Source organism: Leopardus geoffroyi, chromosome C1 (genome assembly GCF_018350155.1).
Source record: "Leopardus geoffroyi isolate Oge1 chromosome C1, O.geoffroyi_Oge1_pat1.0, whole genome shotgun sequence".
NCBI lineage: Eukaryota > Metazoa > Chordata > Mammalia > Carnivora > Felidae > Leopardus > Leopardus geoffroyi.
Window position 1 is genome coordinate 124414855 of NC_059328.1, and position 24382 is coordinate 124439236.

Sequence of the window (24382 nt, forward strand, 5' to 3'; positions counted from 1 at the left end):
CTTGAACAAATCATAGCTGAGAACTTCTCCAATCTGAGGAAGGAAACAGGCACTGAAATCCAAGAGGCACAGATAACTCCCTTCAGATATAACTTGCATTGATCTTCTGCACAACATATCATAGTGAAACTGGCAAAATACAAGGATAAAGAGAGAATTCTGAAAACAGCTAGGGATAAACGGGGCTTAACATATAAGGGTAGACACAAAAGGGTAGTAGCTAACCTATCTACTGAAACTTGGCAGGCCAGAAAGGAGTGGCAGGAAATTGTCAATGTGATGAACAGGAAAAATATGCAGCCAAGAATCCTTTATCCATCAAGCCTGTCATTCAGATTAGAAGGAGAGATCAAGGTTTTCCAAAACAAACAAAAACTGAAGGAATTCATCACCACTAAACCAACCCTATAAGAGATCCTAAGGGGGACTCTGTGAGTGAAATGTTGCAAGGATTAAAATGTACCAGAGACATCACTACAAGCATAACCTACAGATATAACAATGACTCTAAACCCATATCTTTCAATAATAACACCGAATGCAATGGACTAAATGCTCCAATCAAAAGACATAGGGTATCAGAATGGGTAAAAAAAGCAAGACCCATCTATTTGCTGTCTACAAGAGATTCATTTTAGACCTGAGGACACCTTCAGATTGAAAGTGAGGGGATGGAGAACCATCTACCATGCTACTGGAAGTCAAAAGAAAGCTGGAGTAGTCATACTTATATCAGACAAACTAGACTATAAGTTAAAGGTTGTAACAAGAGGTGAAGAAGGGCTAATGCCCTAATTACAGGGTCTGTCCATCAGAAAGAGCTAACAATTATATATGTCTACGCACCAAATTTGGAAACACCCAATTATATAAAACAATCACAAACATAAGCAATCTTATTGATAAGAATGTGGTAATTGCAGGGGACTTTAATATTCCACTTACAACAATGGACAGATAATCTAGACAAAGAATCAGTAAAGAAACAATGGTCCTGAATGATACATTAGACCAGATGGACTTGACAGATATACTTAGAACTCTACATCCCAAAGCAGCATAATATACTTTCTGCTTGAGTGCACGTGAAACATCCTCCAAGATAGATCACATACTGGGTCACAAAACAGCCCTCAATAAATAGAAAAGAATTGAGATCATACCATGCACACTTTCAGATCACAATGCTATGAAACTTGAAATCAACCACAGGAAAAAGTCTAGAAAACCTCCAAAAGCATGAGGTTAAAGAACATCCTACTAAAGAATGAATCAGGCAATTAGAGAAGAAATTAAAAAATACATGGGACAAACAAAAATGAAAATACAACAAGCTAAACCCTTTGGGATGCAGCAAAGGCAGTCTTAAGAGGAAAATAAATTGCAATCCAGGCCTATCTCAAGAAACAAGAAAAATCCCAAATACAAAATCTAACAGCACACCTAAAGTAACTAGAAGCAGAACAGCAAAGATACCCCAAACCCAGCAGAAGAAGAGAAATAATAAAGATCAGAGCAGAAATAAACAATATAGAATCCAAAAAAACAGTAGAGATCAATGAAACCAAGAGTTGGTTTTTTGAAAAAATAAACAAAATTGATAAACCTCTAGTCAGGCTTCTCAAAAAGAAAAGAGAGAGGACCCAAATAGATAAAATCACTAATTAAAATGGATTTATTACAACCATTCCCTCAGAAATACAAGCAATTATCAAGGAATACTATGAAAAATTATATGCCAACAACTGGACAACCTTGAAGAAATGGACAAATTGCTAGACACCCACACACTACCAAAACTCAAACGGGAAGAAATAGAAAATTTAAACAGACCCATACCTAGTAAAGAAGCTGAATCAGTTATCAAAAATCTCCCAACAAATAAGAGTCTTGGACCACATGACTTCCCTGGGGAATTCTACCAGACATTTAAAGCAGAGTTAATATCAATCCTCCTCAAGCTGTCCTAAAAATATAGACATGGAAGGAAAATTTCCAGACTCATTCTATGAAGCCAGCATTACTTTGATTCTAAAACAAAACAGATACCCAGCATCAAAAAAGAACTACAGGCCAATATCCCTAATGAATGTGGATGCAAAATTTCTCAACAAGATACTAGCAAATTGAATTCAACAGCATATAAAAAGAATTATCTACCATGATCAAGTGGGATTCATTCCTGGGCTGCAGGGTTGGTTCAATATTCACAAATCAATCAATGTGATACATCACATTAATAAAAGAAAAGAACCATATGAACCTGTCAATAATGCACATTTGACAAAACATTTATTTAGCATCCTTTCTAAATAAAAACCCTCAAGAAAGTCGGGATAGAAGGAACATACTTACACATCATAAAAGCCATTTATGAAAAGCTCACAGATAATATCATCCTCAATGGGGAAAAACTGAGAGCTTTCCCTCTGAGATCAGGAACACAACAGGGATGTCCACTCTCACTACTGTTGTTTAACATAGTGTTGGAAGTCCTAGCATCAGCAATCAGACAACAAAATGAAATAAAACCACCAAATTGGCAAAGAAGAAGTCAAACTTTTACTTTTCACAGATGACATGATACTCTACACGGAAAAACCTGACAGACTCCACCAAAAGTCTGCTAGCACTGATACATGAATTCAGCATAGTCGCAGGGTATAAAATCAATGTACAGAAATCAGTTGCATTTTTATACACCAATAATGAAGCAGCAGAAAGAGAAATAAAGAAACTGATCTCATTCGCAATTGCACCAAAAACCATAAAATACTAGGAATAAACCTAACCAAAGATGCAAAAGATCTGAATGCTGAAAACTATAGAAATCTTACGAAAGAAATTGAAGAAGACACAAAGAAATGGAAAAACATTCCATGCTCATGGATTGGAAGAATAAATATTGTGTTAAAATATCAATACTACCCAAAGCTAGCTACACATTCAATCTAATCCCAATCAAAATTGCACCAGCATTCTTCTCAAAGCTAGAACAATCCTAAAATTTGTATGGAACCACAAAAGACCCCAAATAGCCAAACTAATATTAAAGAATAAGACCAAAGCAGGAGGCATCACAATCCCAGACTTTAGCCTCTACTCCAAAGCTGTAATCATCAAGACAGCATGCTATTGGCACAAAAACAGACATAGAGACCAATGGGATAGAATAGAGACTCCACAATTGGACCCACAAAAGTATGGCCAACTAATCTTTGACAAAGCAGGAAAGAATAGCCAATGGAAAAAAGACAGTCTCTTTAACAAATGGCCCTGAGAGAACTGGACAGCAACATGCAGAAGAATGAAACTGGACCACTTTCTTACACCATACACAAAAATAAACTCAAAATGGATGAAGGACCTGAATGTGAGACAGGAAACCATCAAAACCTTAGAGGAGAAACAGGAAAAAAACCTCTTTTACCTCAGCTGCAGGAATTTCTTAGTCGACACATCTCCAAAGGCAAGGAAATTAAAAGCAAAAATGAACTATTGGGATCTTATCAAGATAAAAACCTTCTGTGCTGTAAAGGAAACAATCAACAAAACTAAAAAGCAACTGATAGAATGGGAAAAGATATTTGCAAATGACATATCAGATAAAGGGCTAGTATCCAAAGTCTAAAATAATTTATCAAAACTCCACACCTGAAAAAAAAAAAAAATCCAGTGAAGAAATAGGCAGAAGACATGAATAGACACTTTTCCAAAGCAGATATCCAGATGGCCAACAGACACATGAAAAGATACTCAATGTCACTCATCATCAGGGAAATACAAATCAAAACCACACTGAGATATCATCTTATGCTGGTCAGAGTGGCTAAAATGAACAAATCGGGAGACTATGATGCTAGAGAGGATGTGAAGAAATGGATCCCTCTTGCACTGTTGGTAGGAACGCAAACTGGTGCAGCCACTCTGGAAAACAGTGTGGAGGTTCCTCAAATAATTAAAAATAGAACTACCCTATTACCCAGAAATAGCACTGCTAGGAATTTACCCAAGGGATACAGGAATGCTGCTGCATAGGGGCACTTTTACCCCAACGTTTATAGCAGTGCTTTCAACAATAGCCAAATTATGGAAAGAGCCTAAATGTCCATCAACTGATGAATGGATAAAGAAGATGTCGTTTATATATACAATGGAATACTACTTGGCAATGAGAAAGAATGTAATCTAGCCATTTGCAACAACATGGATGGAACTGGAGGGTATTATGCTAAGTGAAATAAATCAGGCAGAGAAAGACAGATACCATATGTTTTCACTCATATGTGGATCTTGATAAACTTAACAGAAGACCATGGGGGAGGGGAAGGGAAAAAAAAAACGTTACAGGGAGGCAGGGAGGCAAACCATAAGAGACTCTTGGATACTGAGAACAAACTGAGGGTGGATGGTGGTTTGGGGAGAGGGGAAAGTGGGTGATGGGCATTGAGGAGGGCACTTGTTGGGATGAGCACTGGGTATTGCATGGAAGCCCATTTGACAATAAATTATATTTTAAAAAATGAATATGGATGAAAAAGAAGGAGAGAGACAGAGTGAACGAAGGCAAGAGTTTCTTGGATATAAATTGCACGCTTAAAAAATTCCTGACCTTAAGGCCATATTATAGATTGGAAGGCATTAAGGTCTTCATGAATGTTTAAAGTGACAGCATTCCACTGAAATTTAATTCCAATCTAAATTGAGAATATTTACCTTTGATATAGAATATCCTATCTACATTGATAAAGTTATACAACAAAATCAAAAGCCAATTATCCACAAATGTTCATCTGTCACTGTTTTAAGCCTAACATTTTTCATCACATATTTATTTGGCTCTTGTATTTTTCAAGTTACTTTCTTTCTGTCAATGAGAGTTAAAAGCCATGCTGGTTAAAGTTTTGCCAAATAAGCACAAAGCTAACCCTAGCTAAAAAAAATGTACAGCCCATGAATTTTTAAAAGTTCATACATAATATATCATAAAAGTAGGATGAATAATATAGGACATGGGCTTTAATAAAAAGCTCCTTGACCATTTCTCAGAGACTTTGAGATGTAATCAATACCCAAAAAGGTATCTTGGGGACAAAGTCAAGATTTATGATATTTTTGCCAAGAGTGACACTTTCTGCTTACTCTATCAGCTGGGGGACATAATATTGAATTTCAGAGAACACAAGAAAGGAAGGTATTTTTATCTGCCTGACAATGCTTCAAGGATGCGCTTTATGGTTCACTTGTGACATCATATTTGATGGAAGGAAAATAACCTGAACAAGCATTCTGAAGGCAAGAGGGAAACTCACATGAATCTCAACATCAGTTCGTGACTGCGTCAGACTTCGGCTTCTTTCCACGTCTGAGAGCAAATCTCCAGATGAAAGATCTAAGATGCGTGAGTGAAGTTTCTAGGTAAAAAGCAGAAATGTTGCACAGTGGTGATTTAATTGTTTGTTTCCAAATCCTGGCTTGGCCAGCTAAATCTCAAAGGAGTTGACATTTCTAGATTAGATAATACATGTCCTAACCCAAAACGTTTATTCTAATTTATGAGCAAGCCATATGTATGTATGTGAAAACTATAGCTTATAAATAGTAATCACACTCTCACTGTCTGTCAGTTGTGCTGGAAAGTATTAGTAGGAAAAAATATGTAGGAGGAAAAATGTGAATCATCCAATACACTTACTGGCTAGTATGAAAAATAATTTTCAATATTCACATTAGAAAACAATCACCATGTTAACCTTATTATGTTGCATAGTGGTTAAAATCTGAGCAAATAATTATAAAAGTGACCTTATTTCTAAACAGCATTGATCTTGTAAAATCTTCCCTTGGATACATTTTAACTCAAAGTCATTAATGTCATCTGTTAGGAACAATTAATGTGAATAGAAAATAATTGCATCTGGGAGCTGGGGACGTGGAGGATTTTGCGCATTAATATTCACATGCTATTTGATTATATACTCAATTCTTTATTTCAGCTTTGCTTGGGAGGCCTGCTAAACCAGGGACATTTCACTATATTAATCTTTATACTAATTACTAAGGCTTTTCTGTGGACATTAAATTTGATCTGTTTAATTGCAAATACAATAAAACTCATGATTTATGTCTAATGTTTCTGCAAGGCTGATGACATTTTAAAATGGTACTTGTAGCCTGGTTTGTCTTGGTTACAACTTTTGTGACTTCAGACACTAAAAAATCGAATTGAGTAAGTAAATAATGTGGCTAGGCGTGCCTCCCTCACCTCTGAAAAGTTTTTCAATTACTTTTTCTCCCTGGAAAGGCCTTGCTGCATACAGATGTTGATCCAGGAAATGTCTGAGCTTCTGTGTCACTAATTAGTGTTAGGATCATCTTAGAGTACAGGGGTGGCCCCACCGGTCACTCTGTTCTTGCAGGTGTGCCATTGTCAGCAGGGACCCTAAACTCCACTAAAATGAGGTACATTCACCATATTCTCCATTTGACTCCCCTCGGACTGAACTTGCATGACAGCCCCTATGTGTGTGGTTAGTTGGCCACTCAACGAACATGCCTTCAGCACCTGCTGGAGGATGAGCACTGAGGTAGAACTGTGTTGCATCCCTCAGCAGGAGGGCATATTTTCTATTATGGATCATTGTCCTCCTTCCCAGTGAAGCTCTAAATCACTATTTTCTTCAAATAAAAAAAAATACGTTTTTTAAAAATGTTTATTTATTTTTGAGAGAGGGAGAGAGAGAAGAAGACACATAATCCAAAGTGGGCTCCAGGCTCTGAGCTGTCAGCACAGAGCCTGATGCGGGGCTCAAAGTTACAAACTGTGAGATCTTGACCTGAGCCAAAGTCGGATGCTTAACTGACTGAGCCACCCAGGTGCCCCTAAACTCTATCTCTACCCCCATAGTGGGGATTGAACTCACGGCCCTGAGATCAAGAATCGCATGCTCTACCAACCTAGCCAGCCAGGCGCCACCCGCCAACCACCACCCCCCCCCCGCCAAATTTTTTAATGTTTACTTATTTTTTAGAGAGAGATAGCACAAGTGGGGGGGGCAGAGAGAGACGGAGACACAGAATCTGAAGTAGGCTCCAGGCTCAGAGTTGTCAGCACAGAGCCCGATGTGGAGCTTGAACTCATGAACCATTAGATCATGATCTGAGCCAAAGTCAGATGCTTAACTGACTGAGCCACCCAGGCACCCCCACCGTTTGCTTTAGACCAATACTTGTGCTTTCCTCAATCTGTGTTTGTGGGGCTCCTTTGACCAAAAAGGGCATAAATTTTATTTTTCGACGTTTATTTATTTTTGGGACAGAGAGAGACAGAGCATGAACGGGGGAGGGGCAGAGAGAGAGGAAGACACAGAATCGGAAACAGGCTCCAGGCTCTGAGCCATCAGCCCAGAGCCCGACGCGGGGCTCGAACTCATGGACCGCGAGATCGTGACCTGGCTGAAGTCGGACGCTTAACCGACTGCGCCACCCAGGCGCCCCAAAAAGGGCATAAATTTTAAACCAGCTGCCTGTTATTTTGAAAATTCTAACTTTTTCAAAGAGCTAAGACATCAATAGGTCACCAGAGTCAGGATGTTGTTTCTGTGCAATTTTTAGAATCCTTAGCTTGAGCTCCCTCTAGAAACTGAGTCAGCTGGGGGCAATAGTCATTTAATCCCCGGGACCTACCACAGTGTGTAATAGTAAGTAGCGAGTACCCAACTGATGCTTGTTGTAGTCTATAAAGAAAAAGATGTCTTTGTATTTTTTCTACCCACATATACATTTTAAAGATTGAGAGACTGCCAAAAGAATGATAATGTTCTGAGACATAAGGATCCATTTATCAATATGCAAACAGTCCAAGTTATAGGAAATGACATTCAAGAAAAGAAATGATGATTTTGAGTGGTATATCATGTGATATTGGGGAAGAGTCCTTCTAGGTTAGCTATCTGATGTAATTTGGTTCATGGTTGCTCTTCACTCCTTATCAAATATATGATGTCATCCTTTGCTTTCTGTGTGAATCTATGTATGTATAAATGCATCCTCCTAAATGATGTTATATTTTAGCATTTTATATCCAAATGCTCACTTCCCCTCAATTGAAATTAGTAACATGGTGTGGGAGAGGGGGCAGGTCCTAGGACAAGGGGCCAGGTGATCTGAGTTCCAGCTCTGTCTAAGAGTTTTACCAGATCTTGGGAATGTAACTGCATCTCTGTCTCCGATTCCTTGCTGGGTATGGAGGGATGGAAGTGGCTACTTAACCTACCCCACAGGTAGGGAGAGGTGTTGCCATGGTTAGGAACAAAAACAGACAGGACAGTGTGCGGAAATTCACATAGCCTTACACCAATTACTGGTCAAAACTGAGAGTTGTTGGTAGGTAATTTCTTTTTTTTTTTTTTTTTTTTAATTTTTTTTTTCAACGTTTATTTTATTTTTGGGACAGAGAGAGACAGAGCATGAACGGGGGAGGGGCAGAGAGAGAGGGAGACACAGAATCGGAAACAGGCTCCAGGCTCTGAGCCATCAGCCCAGAGCCTGACGTGGGGCTCGAACTCACGGACCGCGAGATCGTGACCTGGCTGAAGTCGGACGCTTAACCGACTGCGCCACCCAGGTGCCCCGGTAGGTAATTTCTTAAATGCTAAGGTACACATGGATCCTCTGTTGTTAGAGTTTCCACACATGCAAGGCAAATTTCCACATATGCAAATACAAATTGACTTGGGAAACAAAATCTATTTCTGTGTTAAGGCGGTAGGCAAGAAAATGGTGGGTAAATATCATCTTTTCACACACTTTGCCTTAAATAACCAAGAAAGCTCAAAAGTCCATATATGTTACATTTATTTTTTGTTGTTGTTACATTTCTTATAAGAAGAATTTTTATGAAAGGCTTATATTTTCACATATGTATAGGTATATACAATACCCTCGTGAACATATTCTCATGGACACGCACATACAGGGTGTACAAGAGAATGAGCACATCACTTTTCAAACTGGTACTGTGATGTTATCTATGCTTAGTAACGATCTTGGCGTGGAACACCTGGGTGGTTCAGTCAGTTAAGCATCCAACTTTAGCTCGGGTCGTAATCCTGCGGTTCGTGAGTTTGAGCCCCACATCGGGCTCTATGATGACAGCTCAGAGCCTGGAGCCTGCTTCAGTTTCTGTGTCTCCCTCTCTCTCTGCCCCTCCCCTGCTCGCATTCTATCTCTCCCTCAAAGATCAATAAATAGTAAAAATAAATAAATAAAGATCTTGGTGCAAAGTAGGTAGAATATAGGTATGGGGAATTCAATTAAAGTTGTTGTCAGAAAGAGTATAACTGACAGGAGAATACTGCGACCTCTTGAAAGAAGTCTCCCTGCTTAGTTAGAGGGAAAATTCTCAGCACATACCTATCTATAGTTCATGTTCACGGCTAATGTCCATCTGGATAAAATCTCTCACCTGAAATAATTCAAACTTAGAATTTTTAACCTGAAAATCGAGAGGAATCTTGGATTGAGATGTGAGTTTTTAAATGTTTTAGACATGAGAGGTAGCAAGATTATTCAGTAGAGGTTTAAAATTGACCTCACATCACCTCTTATATTATCTCAGTAACTTAGATTCCACTTGGTGTTAGAAATACAGATTCCCAGCCTCACACATTTCCAAACCAGAGGTCAGTGAGGTCTGTTTGCTCAAACGCTCCCTTTGATGGAGACAGTCTACCCCTCCCTTCCTTCCAGACTGGTATTATCCAGTCCCTCTCACTTTTGAGCTGATGCTTTTGTCTATCTTCTCATGGCACACCTTCGGTGCTCCTTCCCACCCACCTAAAAACATGCTCATACCTCAGGATTGCATTAAAACCCTACCTGTAAGGTTGTCTGTCATCAGTAGCCCATACTGGATTCCACACTTAGCCAGATGATATCCCCGGCCCATTTTGGCCCTGAACCTGAGGGCCATGATGGCTGAATGTATGTATGTAGGGTCTATTTTCCTAACAGGGTGATCAGCTCTATGAGAATGCAGGTCAAGCCCTGTATTTCTGCTTTGTCCCTGTGGCAGGGACTGGCTAAGTGTCATGGAATGGATTTCCTCTTTTCTCTGGGCACATAGTTAGATGGCATTTCCCGGCCTCCTTTGCAGTGAGGTGTGGCCATGTGACATAGTTAGTTCTAGTCTGTGGAGTGTGAACAAAAGTGATGTTGTTCTTGGCCCAGGAATACCTTTGGTGTGTGGTGTGCTAGGCTCTTTCCCCTCCACTGGTTTGATGCAGCCAACTGAGCATAGCAATCTTGTAAACCATGTGTTAAAGATGGAGCCACCAGGGAGAAGGAATTTGTGTTCCTGAATTGCCGACTGAACGGGTACCACCTAGGGACCAGAGATAACTTTTTGGACTTTCAATGAGGAAGAAAAAAATGTGTACTGGGTTTGAGCCATTATTCACTTGGGAGTTTGCTATCATGATTAAAATTAGCCTGGCTGAGATAGTCCTCCTCTGAGATAAGCACTCTGTAACATACAAGATAGCCACTCCATCAGTCAGTCAACAAACACAGATTCACACACACCCATACACCCTACACATACAACACATACATAGTCACACGTGTATATAGGGTTAGGTCGGAAGGCCAAGGGGACTTCTCCCCCTGAGGACTTTCAGCTTCACAGGGAAAAGGCGTGCTTTCTGTCACTATGTAGAGACAGGGGTGGGGATTTATGTGATGTGCTAAAGTGTATTGCAATCCATAGTCAGAACACTCCCTCATGCCAGTATAAAATACCAAGCTCAGCTCTGGGGGGCCTGGTGATGCTGGGGCGGCTAGTGCCAGAACCACACCGGGTCACTGATATTTGGTGGATGACCCTGTCTTGGGTCTGCCCGCAGTATGTTCTCCGCACGGTTCTGAATCTGTAATTCAAAGCAGAGAAACGTTCCCTTTGACAGACTGTGCCCAGGGCCAGCTGCTCTATATCTGGTGGGATGAGGGCAGAGTGGCCCCTTCAGAGCAGCAGATACTGATTTGGCAGTTCGCCAGTTAACGATGGTAGTAGAGACTGGACGTGGCGGTGTACTTGGGCCTTCAGATCTGGGCTGGGGGACCAGTTTCCCTTTTCCTGTTTCTCTCCTCACTCACGGAGCTGCAGTTCTCCGGCGCTCAGTGAAGACTGTGTATTTAATAGAATTCTGCCTCTGGGTTTTTGCTGAGGATGGAAATGAGGTCTTCACTGTAAGGCCGCTGATTTCTGAGGTCAGGAAAGCACTGAATCCTCATTTAGTGGCACAAGGTGAGGGTAAAAAGTGTATCTTTATCTGAGAAGTTTGGGCAGCGTGGGAAACCAGGCTGGAAACATCAAGTGGAGCAGGGTGATAGAGCAGGTTCTGCGTCCATCAATGTACTTCCTAACGTGTGAAAAGGAACGTGTGGGTTTTTCATGCCAAGATCTCAGAAGTTATTAACTCAGTGTAAGATGTGAAGAGGAAAGGGCTTTTCTTCCTTTAGTCTGATTCAGTGAGAGAATTATTCTAGGCTTATAATCACTCATACAATGTATTCTCCCCTCTAACTATGAAAATCCAAATATCTGTAAAAAAGAGATGTTATGGGAGTGGATATGGTGTACATCTGATTAATGGGTTCTACCAACATGAGTAATTTAGGCTCAGCAGCAGAGGTAGAAGTGAATTAGTGTTTTTAACGTGATTTGCCTCAATACCCTTGATTTACTTGACCTTGGTAGATACTACTGTGTGGATATCCAGAATTCTACCTCAGGCCTGTTGTATATTCTCTCCAGAGTTGCTTTTTTCTCTCTGTGAAAAAAGTCTCTCAGTTAAAGGGGATGGCTTCTGTGCCCACAATTCCTGAATTCCTGTTTTATTTATCAAATGAAAAGGTCTGTTAATTGCCACACGAACTACTGCTAAACCTTCTTTAGTGACATTTCCCTGAATTCTGTTCACAATATGCTCCACCCATTTGAAGGTATCTTCTACTCTCAAAAGTGCATGGCAGGATATTTAGAAGACAGATGCAAGAATTTTTCAAAATCTGGCCCCTCACCATTGGCATCTTTAACTGTTCAGCATCCGGCCCACGATATGGGATATCAGGGCGTCCTCCTCCCCTCCTCCTGCCTGCTCCTTTGCTGCGCACTGCTGCTCCCACTCTCTTGGCTGGCTGCTCGTTTGAACTTGGACTTTTTTAAGGGATCACCCTCACTTGCAAATCTAGTGGCCTGGATCCTGGGCTGATTTCTCGAGTGGAACAACTCATTGCTTTTTCAGCTCCAGCTTTGTTTGCTGATCACCCTGACTCCACTTTGAAGAGCTCATCTCAACTCACAGCCTCCAGAAAGCTTCCTCGAGCCCCACTCCTGCTCCCTCAACTCAGCCCCAGGTTGGCCCTGGGGCTCCTGTTTCATCTCCTTTAATCCCACCACACGGGAAGCAAGTCTGGAGTGCACTATTATGAAAGCCTCTGAGCGTCTTTTGATACTCCTAACTTCAGACGATTTCCTGCAATTTCACCACCTTTCTGGATAGCCTCTGTTACAGGGGCAGAAAACACAAGTGGTGGATTTGGTATGTTTAAGAGACGTGTTCTAAATATGGCTCTGAGCTAGACATAACCAGGTGAATAAGCTTTGTTTCTCCTGTTGGATAACAAGGCAATTTTCATAGGTATGTGTAGGCTCCGGAAGGAAGTTCAAAGAAATATCAATAGTGTGGAGACTGATTAAGATAATTTCTCCTTGGAAGCTTTACTCACCAGATTATTATCCAAAAAAAACCAAAACCAAAACCAAAAACAAAAACAAAAAAACAAAAACCAAACCAAAACAACCAAAAAACAAAGTTTTACTTTATGCACATACTTAGACTTAATATTTTTGCCATATTCAGGAAATGTGATTTTTCATCAGCCCTTCCAGATACCATCAGGACAGCAGACCCCTGGTTCACATGTTACAGGTTTCATTCCATTTCATTAAGAATTTATTATAAAACAGAATATGACATAACTGTATATTATATAACTGAGTATAAATGATCATTTCTTAGATTCACAAAAATTTGAGCCTAGGACAAAATCTTTCTGGATAAGAGCTGATGTTTAATTAATTATGCCATTATTTCCATTTTGGGATACGAAGATAAAACATAATATCTGCATTCAGCCACCTTGCTGATGCGACAGAGTATGGTTTTCAAATGTTCTCCTGGAAGCTTTTTAAAAAACACTTCACCAAGATTTGATCTCACTTCAGAGTCTGAAATTTTATCTCTCTTTTTTTTTAACCATATACAACAGTTCTTGCTGCAATTATATTTTTCCCGACAACTTCTAGACTTGCCCTGAATATCAATCTTTAGATGCCCTGGGTACACTCTGTTTCACTCTGGATGCCTCTGTAAATGACATGGTCCTACATCCTCTTTTCTACTTCTCTGGGATCGAAGGTTATAAAATACTTTTGAAACAATTATTCCAGAGCTATATTCAAAACCTTCTTTAAGGGTCTCTGCTACCATGACAACCTGATTATCTGGTGGCTGCCTAAGGGAGCATTTGGGTTTGGTGACTAGGAAGTTCATTTGGGCACTTCTGCAGCTTAAACTGATGACTGGAGTATCTCAAATCTGTCCTGTCCTCTGAAACTCCATTAACAGTGCCCCAAGGACCCACAGGGTGAGAACCAGCAGGAAGATGAATGGAGATGAAAAGAGCAGACCTTGCCCTTGGGAACCTCCACTCTAATTAGTTCAACAAGAAGCATTTATGAAGCATCTACTGTGTACAGAGTCCCGACTATGAACTATGAACAGACTCAAGGAAGCTCATTAGTGGAGCCCACTCAATATCAATGAAGAGCCCACAGAGATGAGACAAAAAAAAAAATAAGAATTCTTAAGGCAGAATATGCAAAAGAGATCATGGTAGAGTAAGGGTGATACGGAGGCAGAAGTGGGGAGGGATGGGGGTCAGCCTGGTAACACAGTTACATATGAGTAAGATAACGTTCTGTGTAATAAATGTTCACACAACAGGGGCTTAGTTCTCACTCTCAAGCTTCCAAACCTCTTGGTCTCTTTATAGAAAACAACAACAAAAAAGATTCAGAAATATTTAATATGTAACAGCGAAGTGGCAGAATGGTAGCAGTGTAGGGTTAGGGGTTCCACAGCAGGCCACCTGTGGGCAGGTGGGGAGCCAGTTCCAAGAGTGATTCACACTTGCTTGCCTGTGAATAATCTCAAGACTCTCTGAAGCTTTCCTTTTGTGTTCTTCCCTGACTCTGATCTGAGACAGGAAATGATTCAGCACAGCCTGAGCCTATTCTGGGATCTAAGAGATACAGAAGTGCGGTGAAACTTCCATTTTTATCACTAATTACTTTAACAGGTACTTTAATAAGTGCTTGCCAATTGCCCCTGCTGTTTTGTAAAATTATCTACACTGCATTTCACATTTTTAATCAAGCTTTATTTTTGAGAAGTTTCCTGGATTGCTGAAGCTTTTGCTTTTTACATGTAGGGGGACAAATTTTCCCTCTGATTTCATAGAACTAAAGAAATTAGGCAGGGGTCGGGGGTAGGGGGGGGACCTGGCCTGCTATTTTTACCAGGCCTGTTGGAAATTTTGGTGGTGGCCCCTGGAGTCCAACACACCATTTCTTAGGAAGAAATGAATCACTTCCCGCCCTGTGGGGTACCAAGGCTCTGTATGAAGTCTCTGCCCTGAATCTCTACCTCATGGATCCTCACGCTACATGTGGAAGAAGTTACTATCTTAACTTTTAGGGATGAAGAAATTCAGGTAACCAAATCTAAGGAAGGGATCCAAAGTCAAAAGGTTATATTCCAGTAAGAAGTAGAGCCAGGACTCTTTCTAGATATGTGTCCTTCTAAGTCCAGACTTCCACATTCTGTTTGCTTCTCACGTGAAGAGAGGGAATTGGTCTCTTTCACAAGGTGAGTTGTTTATTTCTGCCTAAGTGTTTAGCCCGTAATTTGGGTCACTTCCATCAGTAGCTGTAGACATTTTCTGAGCTGTGTTTAGCATCAGGTATGTCTTTCACGTATACTATTCTTTGAAACGCTCATCATCACCCATAGTAAGGACATCATCATTCCCATTTTATAGGTAAGAAATTGAGGTACAGAAGCTAAAAATCTTGTCTAATGTCACATAAATAGTATCCCAGGTAGTATGAGTGCAGGGTTCATTCTCTTAATTTCTATAATTGGAACTGGCTTATGATGGTTCGTTATATAAAATTTACAAAAATAACAATACAAATTAATTAGACAACAAGACAAACCATGTAAGATTAAAAAAAGAAGTACCTCAAGTATAATGTAATACCATCCCTTACTACACTCAAACATCATTAATTCATTTATCAAAAAACATACTTTCATTATTATTTTTTCATTATTATTATGATCGGTAATTTTATTGGTACTGGTGATATTTTTATTTCCTCTTTAGAGCTCCACATTCTGGAAAACACAATTTTGTATATAAATTTGGATCTAACTTAAAATAAAACTAACGAGAAAAACAGCAAACATTTATAGACTACATGCCAGGTGCTATGCTTAGTGCCCCAATTATTTTTTTCTAATTCAATCCTTATACTCACCTCATGAGGTAGAAACTATTATAACTTTGATTTTTCAAATGAGAAAATTTAAAGAACAAGAGCAGGTGAGGTACTGTTCAGTCAGGGATTTGAACCTGGACTCATATGTCACGCCTGCCTGTGATAGGGTCCCCTCCCTAAGGAAAAACACAACAAAACAAAAAACCTCAAGGCAACCTGGCTATACGCATACCTGACAACATCCCTCACGACCTTCTAACATGAGACCACTTAATCAGACCACATGTTTGTGTGTTACCATATATGGGAGACAAAGAAGTAAAAAAGGTATTAAAAAACTACGCCACATGGCATTCAGGGCTAAGTTTCTAGGGTATCAACCCAACTGAGCCGTACTGGCACAAATAAAGTTACTTCCTGAAAAGAAAAGCCTCCATGTCATGACTCTGTGCGAGAATCCTGCCACATGACCTTTTAGGACACCACAGTCTCTGCCACTGTGATGTCTTACCTAGGACACAATGATGAACAAACACAGTCCCCACCCCCAAAGGCACAGGTAGGAAGACAAGCCATCAGGCACCCTCACTGTCATGTGCCATGTAAATCTCAGCAGGAGGCTCCATGGAGGCTTTCCTGAGAAAAATAGCTAAATCGAGAATGTAGGAACAAGAAATGATGACTCAGGTGAAGGAGCCAGGAAAGGAGGGGGAGAAAAAAAGGCCTTCTGGGCAGAACGTATGCAAAGGTCCAGAGATGAAAGAGTGTGACATCTTTCTGCAAACAGTTGAGCAAGACCATGGAGGCAAAAAGATGAAAGAGACATCTCAGCAGTAAGGAACCTGTGGCAAGTCATACAGTGAGTAGTAGTAAGGGCTCGGACTTGAACTCATCACTGTCTCCAAGGCATATGCTTTCCCCTTTATCCCTTTGCCAGGCTCACATTTTTTCCTAATGCTGAACTTAGCTGTGGCCTCCGTTACTCTTATCTATGTAAACAAGCAAGGCGAGGTCTATAAGAAGGGACTGGAAGGGTCCCTGGAAGGAAATGCAGACACGGTGGAGACACACAGGGCTTCTGTGCCTTTGAGGGGTGCTTCTTGGTTGCAGGGAAGGCAGGGGGTTCAACCTATGATGCTTACTTCACCACTGCGTGCTAAAACTGTGCAGATTGCTGCTAGCACTCCAGAGGTCTCTAATCGCTAATCAAGAAGATACAGGGTGACCCCCTTGGTGAACCAAAGGGGTTCATTTTCCAGGCTGTTGACAAGAAATCATACCTGGGCCCTACTCTCTTCTTGCAAGTACAACAAGGAGACATCAAAATAAAGAATTAGTGCCTAGCACTAGAAGATTAAACTCCAAGGAAGGGGAAAGGTCTTGTTGGTGTTTCGGAAACAAACAAAACAAAAAACCAAATAACAAAACAAAACAAAAAAACAAAACCAAAAAAAAAAATGGAGAATTATATATAAGATGTGTGCCTCCTTACATTATTAAAAGAAAGCTGAGAACAAGTGAAATTCAGAGTTTGGGAGATAACTGCTGGGGCCTTCACAGACTATAGGATTCACCCTCATGGCACTTCCTGGCATGGAGGCTAGCGTTAAGGACTAGATCAGACGCCCATGAAAATGACTTTTGTGCTATGCACTCATCTGCATTTTATAGGCCAGTGTCCTTGTTCTAATAGGACAAGTTCCTGGAGTCCCATTCATTTAATATTTGTGAAGATGTATTACGTAAACTCAATTTCTGGCTGAACGTTCAACGAGGACCCATAGTCTCACTGCCCCTGATAGTTAATACTAAGTTGTACATTATCAGGGTTTCAGACTTATTACTTCAGTTTGCTTTATAGGCTTTGTTGCCACAGATCCACATCAGTTTCCCTGTGGCTTTATCCCCACAGCAGTTTTTTTAAATCCACTGTTACTTTACCCCATGGTAAGAAATGCCTCATGGTGTTACAAACAAGCGGCTGAAAATTGTTATTTATGTGGCTCCCTAATAGCAATTTGAAATATAGGGCATAAAATTACTAACTTACAATACTGTTCAATATTAACAGTGGGAAAGGTAATATGTTAAACAGACATTAAAGGATTAGCTGTAAAATACATTTCACTAAGCTAAATCATTTCTTGGCAAATGGCAGTTTTCAGCTATTACGTAGGATTTATCAAGTCAAGTGGATTTATTTTTATTTTTCTATTAGTTTGCTAAATATATTCTATATTTAAATTTCAATCTTCTGGATTTTTTTCCCCGGCATATTAAGAGAGGCTGTTGAAAACAGAATGTGAAATACAAGTGATGCCAGACTTTCAAGTCAAAATCGCTCCTTGGTTTCTCCAGCAAATCCTCCAGCAAATCGACTAAAGACTCAAACGTAACATCCAAGAGAAAAGTAAATGGATATGATTTTACAAACATTTGTATGACAGATTAGGGAGTTACAACTGCGTCAGAGAATACAGTAAAAAGGCATGTTCGCCACAAGACATGAAACAGTGTTTCTACTCTTTTTCTTTCTTTCTTTCTTTCTTTTTTTTTTTTTTTTTTTTTTTTTTTTTTTTTTTTTTTTGCTTTAGACAACACTTTGTTCTAATCAAGCATGTTCAGTAAACGTTTATGTATTTGTGAATCAGGCATGGAGGAAGAAGGTGGAAAGAGAAATTCCTAATCTCCCAGGGTGGAAATTGTGAAGTATTAAATGGATATCCGATGCATAAATACAAATAACATAATCTCTCTATTTTCTTCTGAGACAGTCACCAGTTACAATAATCCTAAAATTATCCCATCTTCTCAAATCCCTCAAGATTTATTAATTTTCATAAACTGCTTTGATGGAAACTTTCTTAAAGATGCAAAGTAACCTTTCTCGAGCTCTCCTTTTACTTCAGATCATGGACAGCATTTTCAACCTCAGAATACCAAAAGTGAGTTCTTACTTTTCAAAGGAATTGGTTATGGATCTATAAATAACTATTACAAAGAAATGAGCATTATGGAGCAAAGAAACTGCTCTTATACTCATTTGAGAAATGATGAGAGGATCCAGATTCCCAAGAAGTAATTATTATTATAAAATTAAGGGTCTGCTTTGAACACTTGTTAATCATCAGCTGGTTTTAAAGACAAAATTTTTTTCCCCAAGACTGTGAGTCGCAGACTATAAAGATTTCTTCCCAAATGTCCCTGTTAATAATTCTAAATGGCTTCAAAACATTTATTACATATAAATCTTTACTTTTTTTGTTCAGCTGTTTTATGTGGGATGGTAAATTTCTTTTCATAAATACTTTTATATTGATCAAAAACTAATGGAATAAGATGCCCTCCAACTTGAGTACATAAAAATACAGTCAGCGTGTAAAATGTGAGTCACTTATTCAGAAAGCCGACGGTTGGTTCCCGGAAGATGTCACCTAGCCCAGCAAGTCACTGAGCTAGGCTGGATGGAGTCCGGGCCCACGCACTGCAGCCATGTTCATCGCATCACCTGGACACCTCCATCAACTGGAATCCAATGAACCCCAACCCTTGATTAGCTGACTTACTTATTATTACCTTTTTAGCTGACATATTTAAGACAAAGATGATCAACAACTAGAAAACTAGCTTTTAAACATTCAGGATAAATCCTGGGTCTGAGTTTACACATTAGCTCCCTTCCCCATTTGCCACATCCATAACCAGGGAGGCAAGGCTGGCACATGGCCAAGGTATGATCCGGCTTGGGTTCAGATCCTGGCTTTGTGTAATTTAAGGCAAGTTACTGTACCCTTTGAGCCTTAGTTTCCTTTATGGATAATAGTAACAACATCAACTCAAAGGGCCTCATTGAAGATTTGATGTTCAAGAGAAGGAACTCTGGAGTTATAAGGTTGTGGTAAGAATTCAATTCACCAAGGGGTTTGGACACATGAAATGCTCAACAAATGTTAGCTATTTTCATAACCAGTGACATAACTTGTGCAATGCAGGGGACCATTTGTAAAAAAAAAAAAAAAAAAGATACTAAGAATTTCACAGTGGTGACAGAACAGTATTACATCAAGCACAGGGCCCTTCTAGCCCCTGTGTGACTGTACAGATTTGCACCCAAGAAGTCCACCCTGGCTCTTATCTTCTCTGATTATTTATTATTAGACTCAGAAAGATACTCCCAGACCAGAAAAAGATCTGGTTATGTTCCCTTTGCTAAGTTTGCTGAGGTAAGAGTAGACTTGAATCTTAACATAATTTTCAAAGACAGAATAGCATGATTCCCACCCCCTCTTGCATCTACCCTCAGTTAGTGTCAGTGCCAAAAGTATGCCTGATAGTATAAACCAAAAAGAAGTCCTGAGACAGCTTCCTAATATCATTTCCAGTGAAAAGACACCATTTCAGTAGCATGTAGGTGATAATTTGCAACACGAGACCCCAAACTCCAGAAAATGCCAATAGCAGGGTATCCAGTTGAGATAGAAAAAAAAAATACACAGAGCAAGGGAGAGTGGGGTCAATATTTCTTGGAAAATCAGTTTTGTCAATTCTGAGGTAGCTGCTTTATAATCAGAATGTTAGGTAGGAGTGGCTTGTTCTAAATCCCTCCTGTTTCCACTTATTTCCTTTCCTGTTCCTACAGGAAGATTGCCCATATCCTGGAAAATGCTCCTGCCTGGACAGGAAACATGGGAGGAATCCCTTGCTGAGACATCAAGATGGCTCCAGGTGAAAGTAAGCTGAGCTGTGTCTTATATTCACATTTTCATTTCTGTGCCCACCCACCTGACTTTCCTGTCCCACTCTTTATTTTGTAATGTTTATGTTTGAAAGAGAGAGAGAGAGAGAGGGCGCATGCACGAGTGGGGGAGGGGCAGAGAGACAGGGAGACATAGAATCTGAAAGCAGGCTCGGGGCTCTGAGCTGTCAGCACAGAGTCCGAAGCGGGGCTCGAACTTGTGAACTGGAAAATTATGACCCGAGCCGAAGTTGGATGCTGAACTGACTGAGCCACCCAAGAGCCCCATTTCTTGTCCTACTCTTTAGCAACCCCTTTGTCATAACACTCCCTGATGTTCCCAATCCTGAAATTCACTTATACTTGTCCTGTTGCTATTCATGGTCTCTAACATGACAGAATCAAGGAGCAGTTCTTAGTAAAAACCCTAGGCAGACAAACAATGAAGTTATATAAAATGGCAAATAATGACTTCAGAATTCTACCCATATAACCTTTCCAGGTAAATCTCTGAGAACAGACAGTTTCCTTTGCCACTGCACTATCTAGACATGGCCTCCCAAAGGATACATATAAGTCACAGCACCAAGTTTCTCCTATTCCCCTCCCTAAACTGTAGTGTGTAGCTATAATTGTTAAGTACAAAAACAGCTATTATTATATTATACCATGTGGTACCACTATCACATATCTCTCAATATGAAAATCCTTTAGCAATGTCCAATTAACCTTAGCCTGGGCCAAGACAGACTCTGTCATGTGCCAGCAAAGAACCATGTAGCCTGCTGCTGGTCAGTGGAGTAATTGTGAACCTCTTAAATTCTTTTTTCACATTTACTTCTTGAATCTGTCACCAGACCCTAGAACCCTCTGAAAGAACTAGGCAGTTTTCAGTACGATCTCATTATTGACATTTATGTTGATTGATGTTGGCTCTTACAGAATTGGAATCTGCAGATCAATTTCCTTATTAGATTCTTTCTCACTGCTGCCATAATCATTTTATCACATAGGCTGCTGCTATCAAATGCTGCTTTGTCACTATGTAATGGGACAAGCCAAACCAGTTCCTCTAGTCTGTTGCAAGAAACAGAAAATTCTCCTGGTTTTAAATCTGACTTTCCTCAAATTTTAAGAAATCCCCGGATAATTATACTTGAACATCCTCTTTGTAAAAACTATGCCCCATGAAGGAACCAGTGATAATCTCAAGGTAAATGCACACAATACTACTTAGAACCATTTGTCCTTTCCTCTCAGGGACTGTCCAATGTCAAATTGTGAAACAGGTGCCATCCACATGGTGACTTTTGCCAGCTAGGTAGAGCAGGTGATCACGTCAGGGTCTCTGGTAGGCTTCCCAAACCTGGCCAGGTAGTTTTGTGTAAAGGGGGAGAAACAAACCCTCCAAAGTGCTTCTAGCCCCACAAGTGGTCATCACTTGTAAGAGAGCTAAGAAAACAAAAACAAAAACAAAAACAGGGTGGCTGTCATCAGAGGATGCATCCCTACTCTAGAGAGAACAACTCAAGGGTATTAAGTAAACATTGCATGGAAAGAATAAATAATCATCCTTGTATCTACACAGGCCTGCAATTCCTAGGAAATATACAGACTCTAGGGGTTCCTTAATGTGAGAGCTCAGAGATCCATGAGTAGAATTCAGAGCCTTTGTGAACTTGGAGGAAAAAACAATGCATCTTTAGTTTCACCAAACTTGAACTAAAATTTAACATTTCCGGGGCGCCTGGGTGGCTCAGTTGGTTAAGCGGCCGACTTCGGCTCAGGTCATGATCTCGCAGTCCGTGAGTTCAAGCCCCGCGTCGGGCTCTGTGCTCACAGCTCAGAGCCTGGAGCCTGTTTCAGATTCTGTGTCTCTCTCTCTCTCTCTGACCCTCCCCCGCTCATGCTCTGTCTCTCTGTCTCAAAAATAAATAAACGTTAAAAAAAAATTAAAAAAAAATTAACATTTCCTTCAGTTATGAATGTAGGCATGAAACTACAGTGGTATTAATTGGTGACTCTGTCACTACAAGAGATCACAGACATCTTCATGTCACGTTGCAGTTGTAGTAATATCTCTAAATATTATATATTGGAATCATTACATAAGAACTAAGTTAGAACTTCCATTTGAGCTTTTTATTTCATGCTTTAGGAATGAAGCTCATCTTACATATTTTTCAACACCTTAGTAATGGCACCTCAGTATAATCGGTTTCCTTTTATAATCCCATGTTTTCGTGCATGTAATAGCATTGTTCTGAGAAGGGGACCAAAGGCTTCTCTGGTCTAAAAAAAAAATGGGCCATGGCTAAAACATGGTTATCAGCCTCAATTACGTCACTACTCCCGAACCCTCCATCTCACGTCGTTTGTGATGTGGAGACCTTCTGTTGTGGCTCTGACTTCCCACATGTGTGAGGAAGAATGGGTGGATTTCAGCCATCCTGGGTCCTGATGGTTACCTCCAGCACCTGGTAATGCTGGCTCTGGTTGGGCAAGGAACGTACATTAATTTGAATCTCCACTAAAATAAATGAGCTTTCTTTTCATTGCCAAGCTGAGCTCTACAGCTATGATTGTTATGTATCGTTGCAATCTAGGCCTTAATGGCATTTTAGCCCTGTGGTGGGTTCACAGAGAAACTATTTTCAAACTTCAAAAGGCCATTAAAACATGTGCAGATGTCTGGAAAATTAATACTATTATCTAACTCTCACCCTTTGCCTGTAGGAGGCAAGGAAGAGACAAGGCTCAATAAAGATATTAGAGATCAATACATGGTCATAAAGCAAAGTGCTGTCCTTCCGGGGAGTGCGGGTGGTGACAAGTAAGGAAGCCGACAGTGCTTTTGAAGAGATTTTCTCATTAGATTTTTTGTCAAAGTCATTCACGTAATCTATTAAAAATTTAAAGAGAGAATAGGGATGGCATGGAAGGTAGAAGAAGGGAGAAAGACATAAAGATAATTTTCTGCTACCCTACTTCAATTTTGATGTTCAAGGTCCTGAGATCTCAAGAGTGGAGGCGTTCATTCATTCACATGACAGAACCCGGATTTGTCAAGGTTAATGTTGAACCAGTTACAGTTTCTGTTCTCAAGTGTTTTGAATTTGAGAGACTTCAGCACATTCTGTAAATTCTCAGGATACAGAGATATTCTCATAGTTTCAAGGCTTTTATAAAGTTTTTAGAACCATGGTCTCTTTTCTTCCTTTTTATCATTTTATTTCTAACAGATTTTATTCTGTAAGTGTCCCAGCTACCCCAATAAAACATGAAAACAAGACTTAATTTTTTATCACAGAATGGAAGCTTTACACTTTTATTAAAGAATTTCTTTTAGAGAGTTCTTCAATATAGTAAGAGGAAAGAAAGAAAAATGTTTTAGAAGACATTTTCAGCAGTTTTTTGTCTGTTTTCTCAGATGGATGGAGCTGACCATGGGAAATATACTGGAAATTCTTAAAGCATTATATGGAATCATCTCTACAGATAGCCCTTCATCAAAAAACCTGAAAACATTAACAGACTGTGGGTAGCACATCTGTTTAAATTCAAGAATAAAGAAGACTGTGTCAGCCTCAGCCAAGATTGCACCTACCTGTAAGAAACAGAAAAACTGACTCTAAGAGGCTTAGACATAAACAAATCTTAGGCATCTGTATTCTTACAAAGCAAGAAGTTTGGAGCTAGGTGGTCAATGAGATTACGGGGGTTATTTGTTAGTACATCATAACCTAGCTTATACTGACAAAGCAAGGTCAACATGAAATGACACCCAAAAGACCTGTGGCAAAGGGTCTAAAACAGGAGCATGTATTAGCAATCTCTCAGCCATATTTTAATTTCACTGGGGTAATTGTGGGTAACACATCCTTCCAAATGGAAAGTTTTCCTTTTCAATTTCAAAATAAGGACTCTCAGGATTGCATTCAGCTGTCAACAACAACAACAACAACAACAACACAAAAAGCCTGACTTACAATGTCATAAGCTTATAGTAGCGTTTATAT

General features: G+C 39.9%; 1 protein-coding gene and 1 long non-coding RNA gene across 9 annotated transcripts in view; one reads left to right on the top strand and one right to left on the bottom strand.

Moving 5' to 3' along the window:
* NCKAP5 (NCK associated protein 5) overlaps positions 1-24382 on the bottom strand; it is a 976326-nt gene that overhangs the window by 120897 nt on the left and 831047 nt on the right. For all 7 annotated transcript variants that reach the window (XM_045479574.1, XM_045479575.1, XM_045479573.1 and 4 more), the window contains one exon: positions 5313-5414. In XM_045479574.1, coding sequence (XP_045335530.1) covers positions 5313-5414 — 102 coding nt within the window. The remainder of the gene's footprint in view (positions 1-5312; positions 5415-24382) is intronic.
* Positions 16148-23953, top strand: LOC123598839. Of its 2 annotated transcripts, XR_006712817.1 has the most exons (4): positions 16148-16487; positions 17910-18573; positions 20268-20359; positions 23794-23953. It is a non-coding gene; the product is annotated as an uncharacterized LOC123598839 (long non-coding RNA). The 2 variants fall into 2 exon arrangements; XR_006712816.1 differs by having other exon boundaries at positions 16156-18573.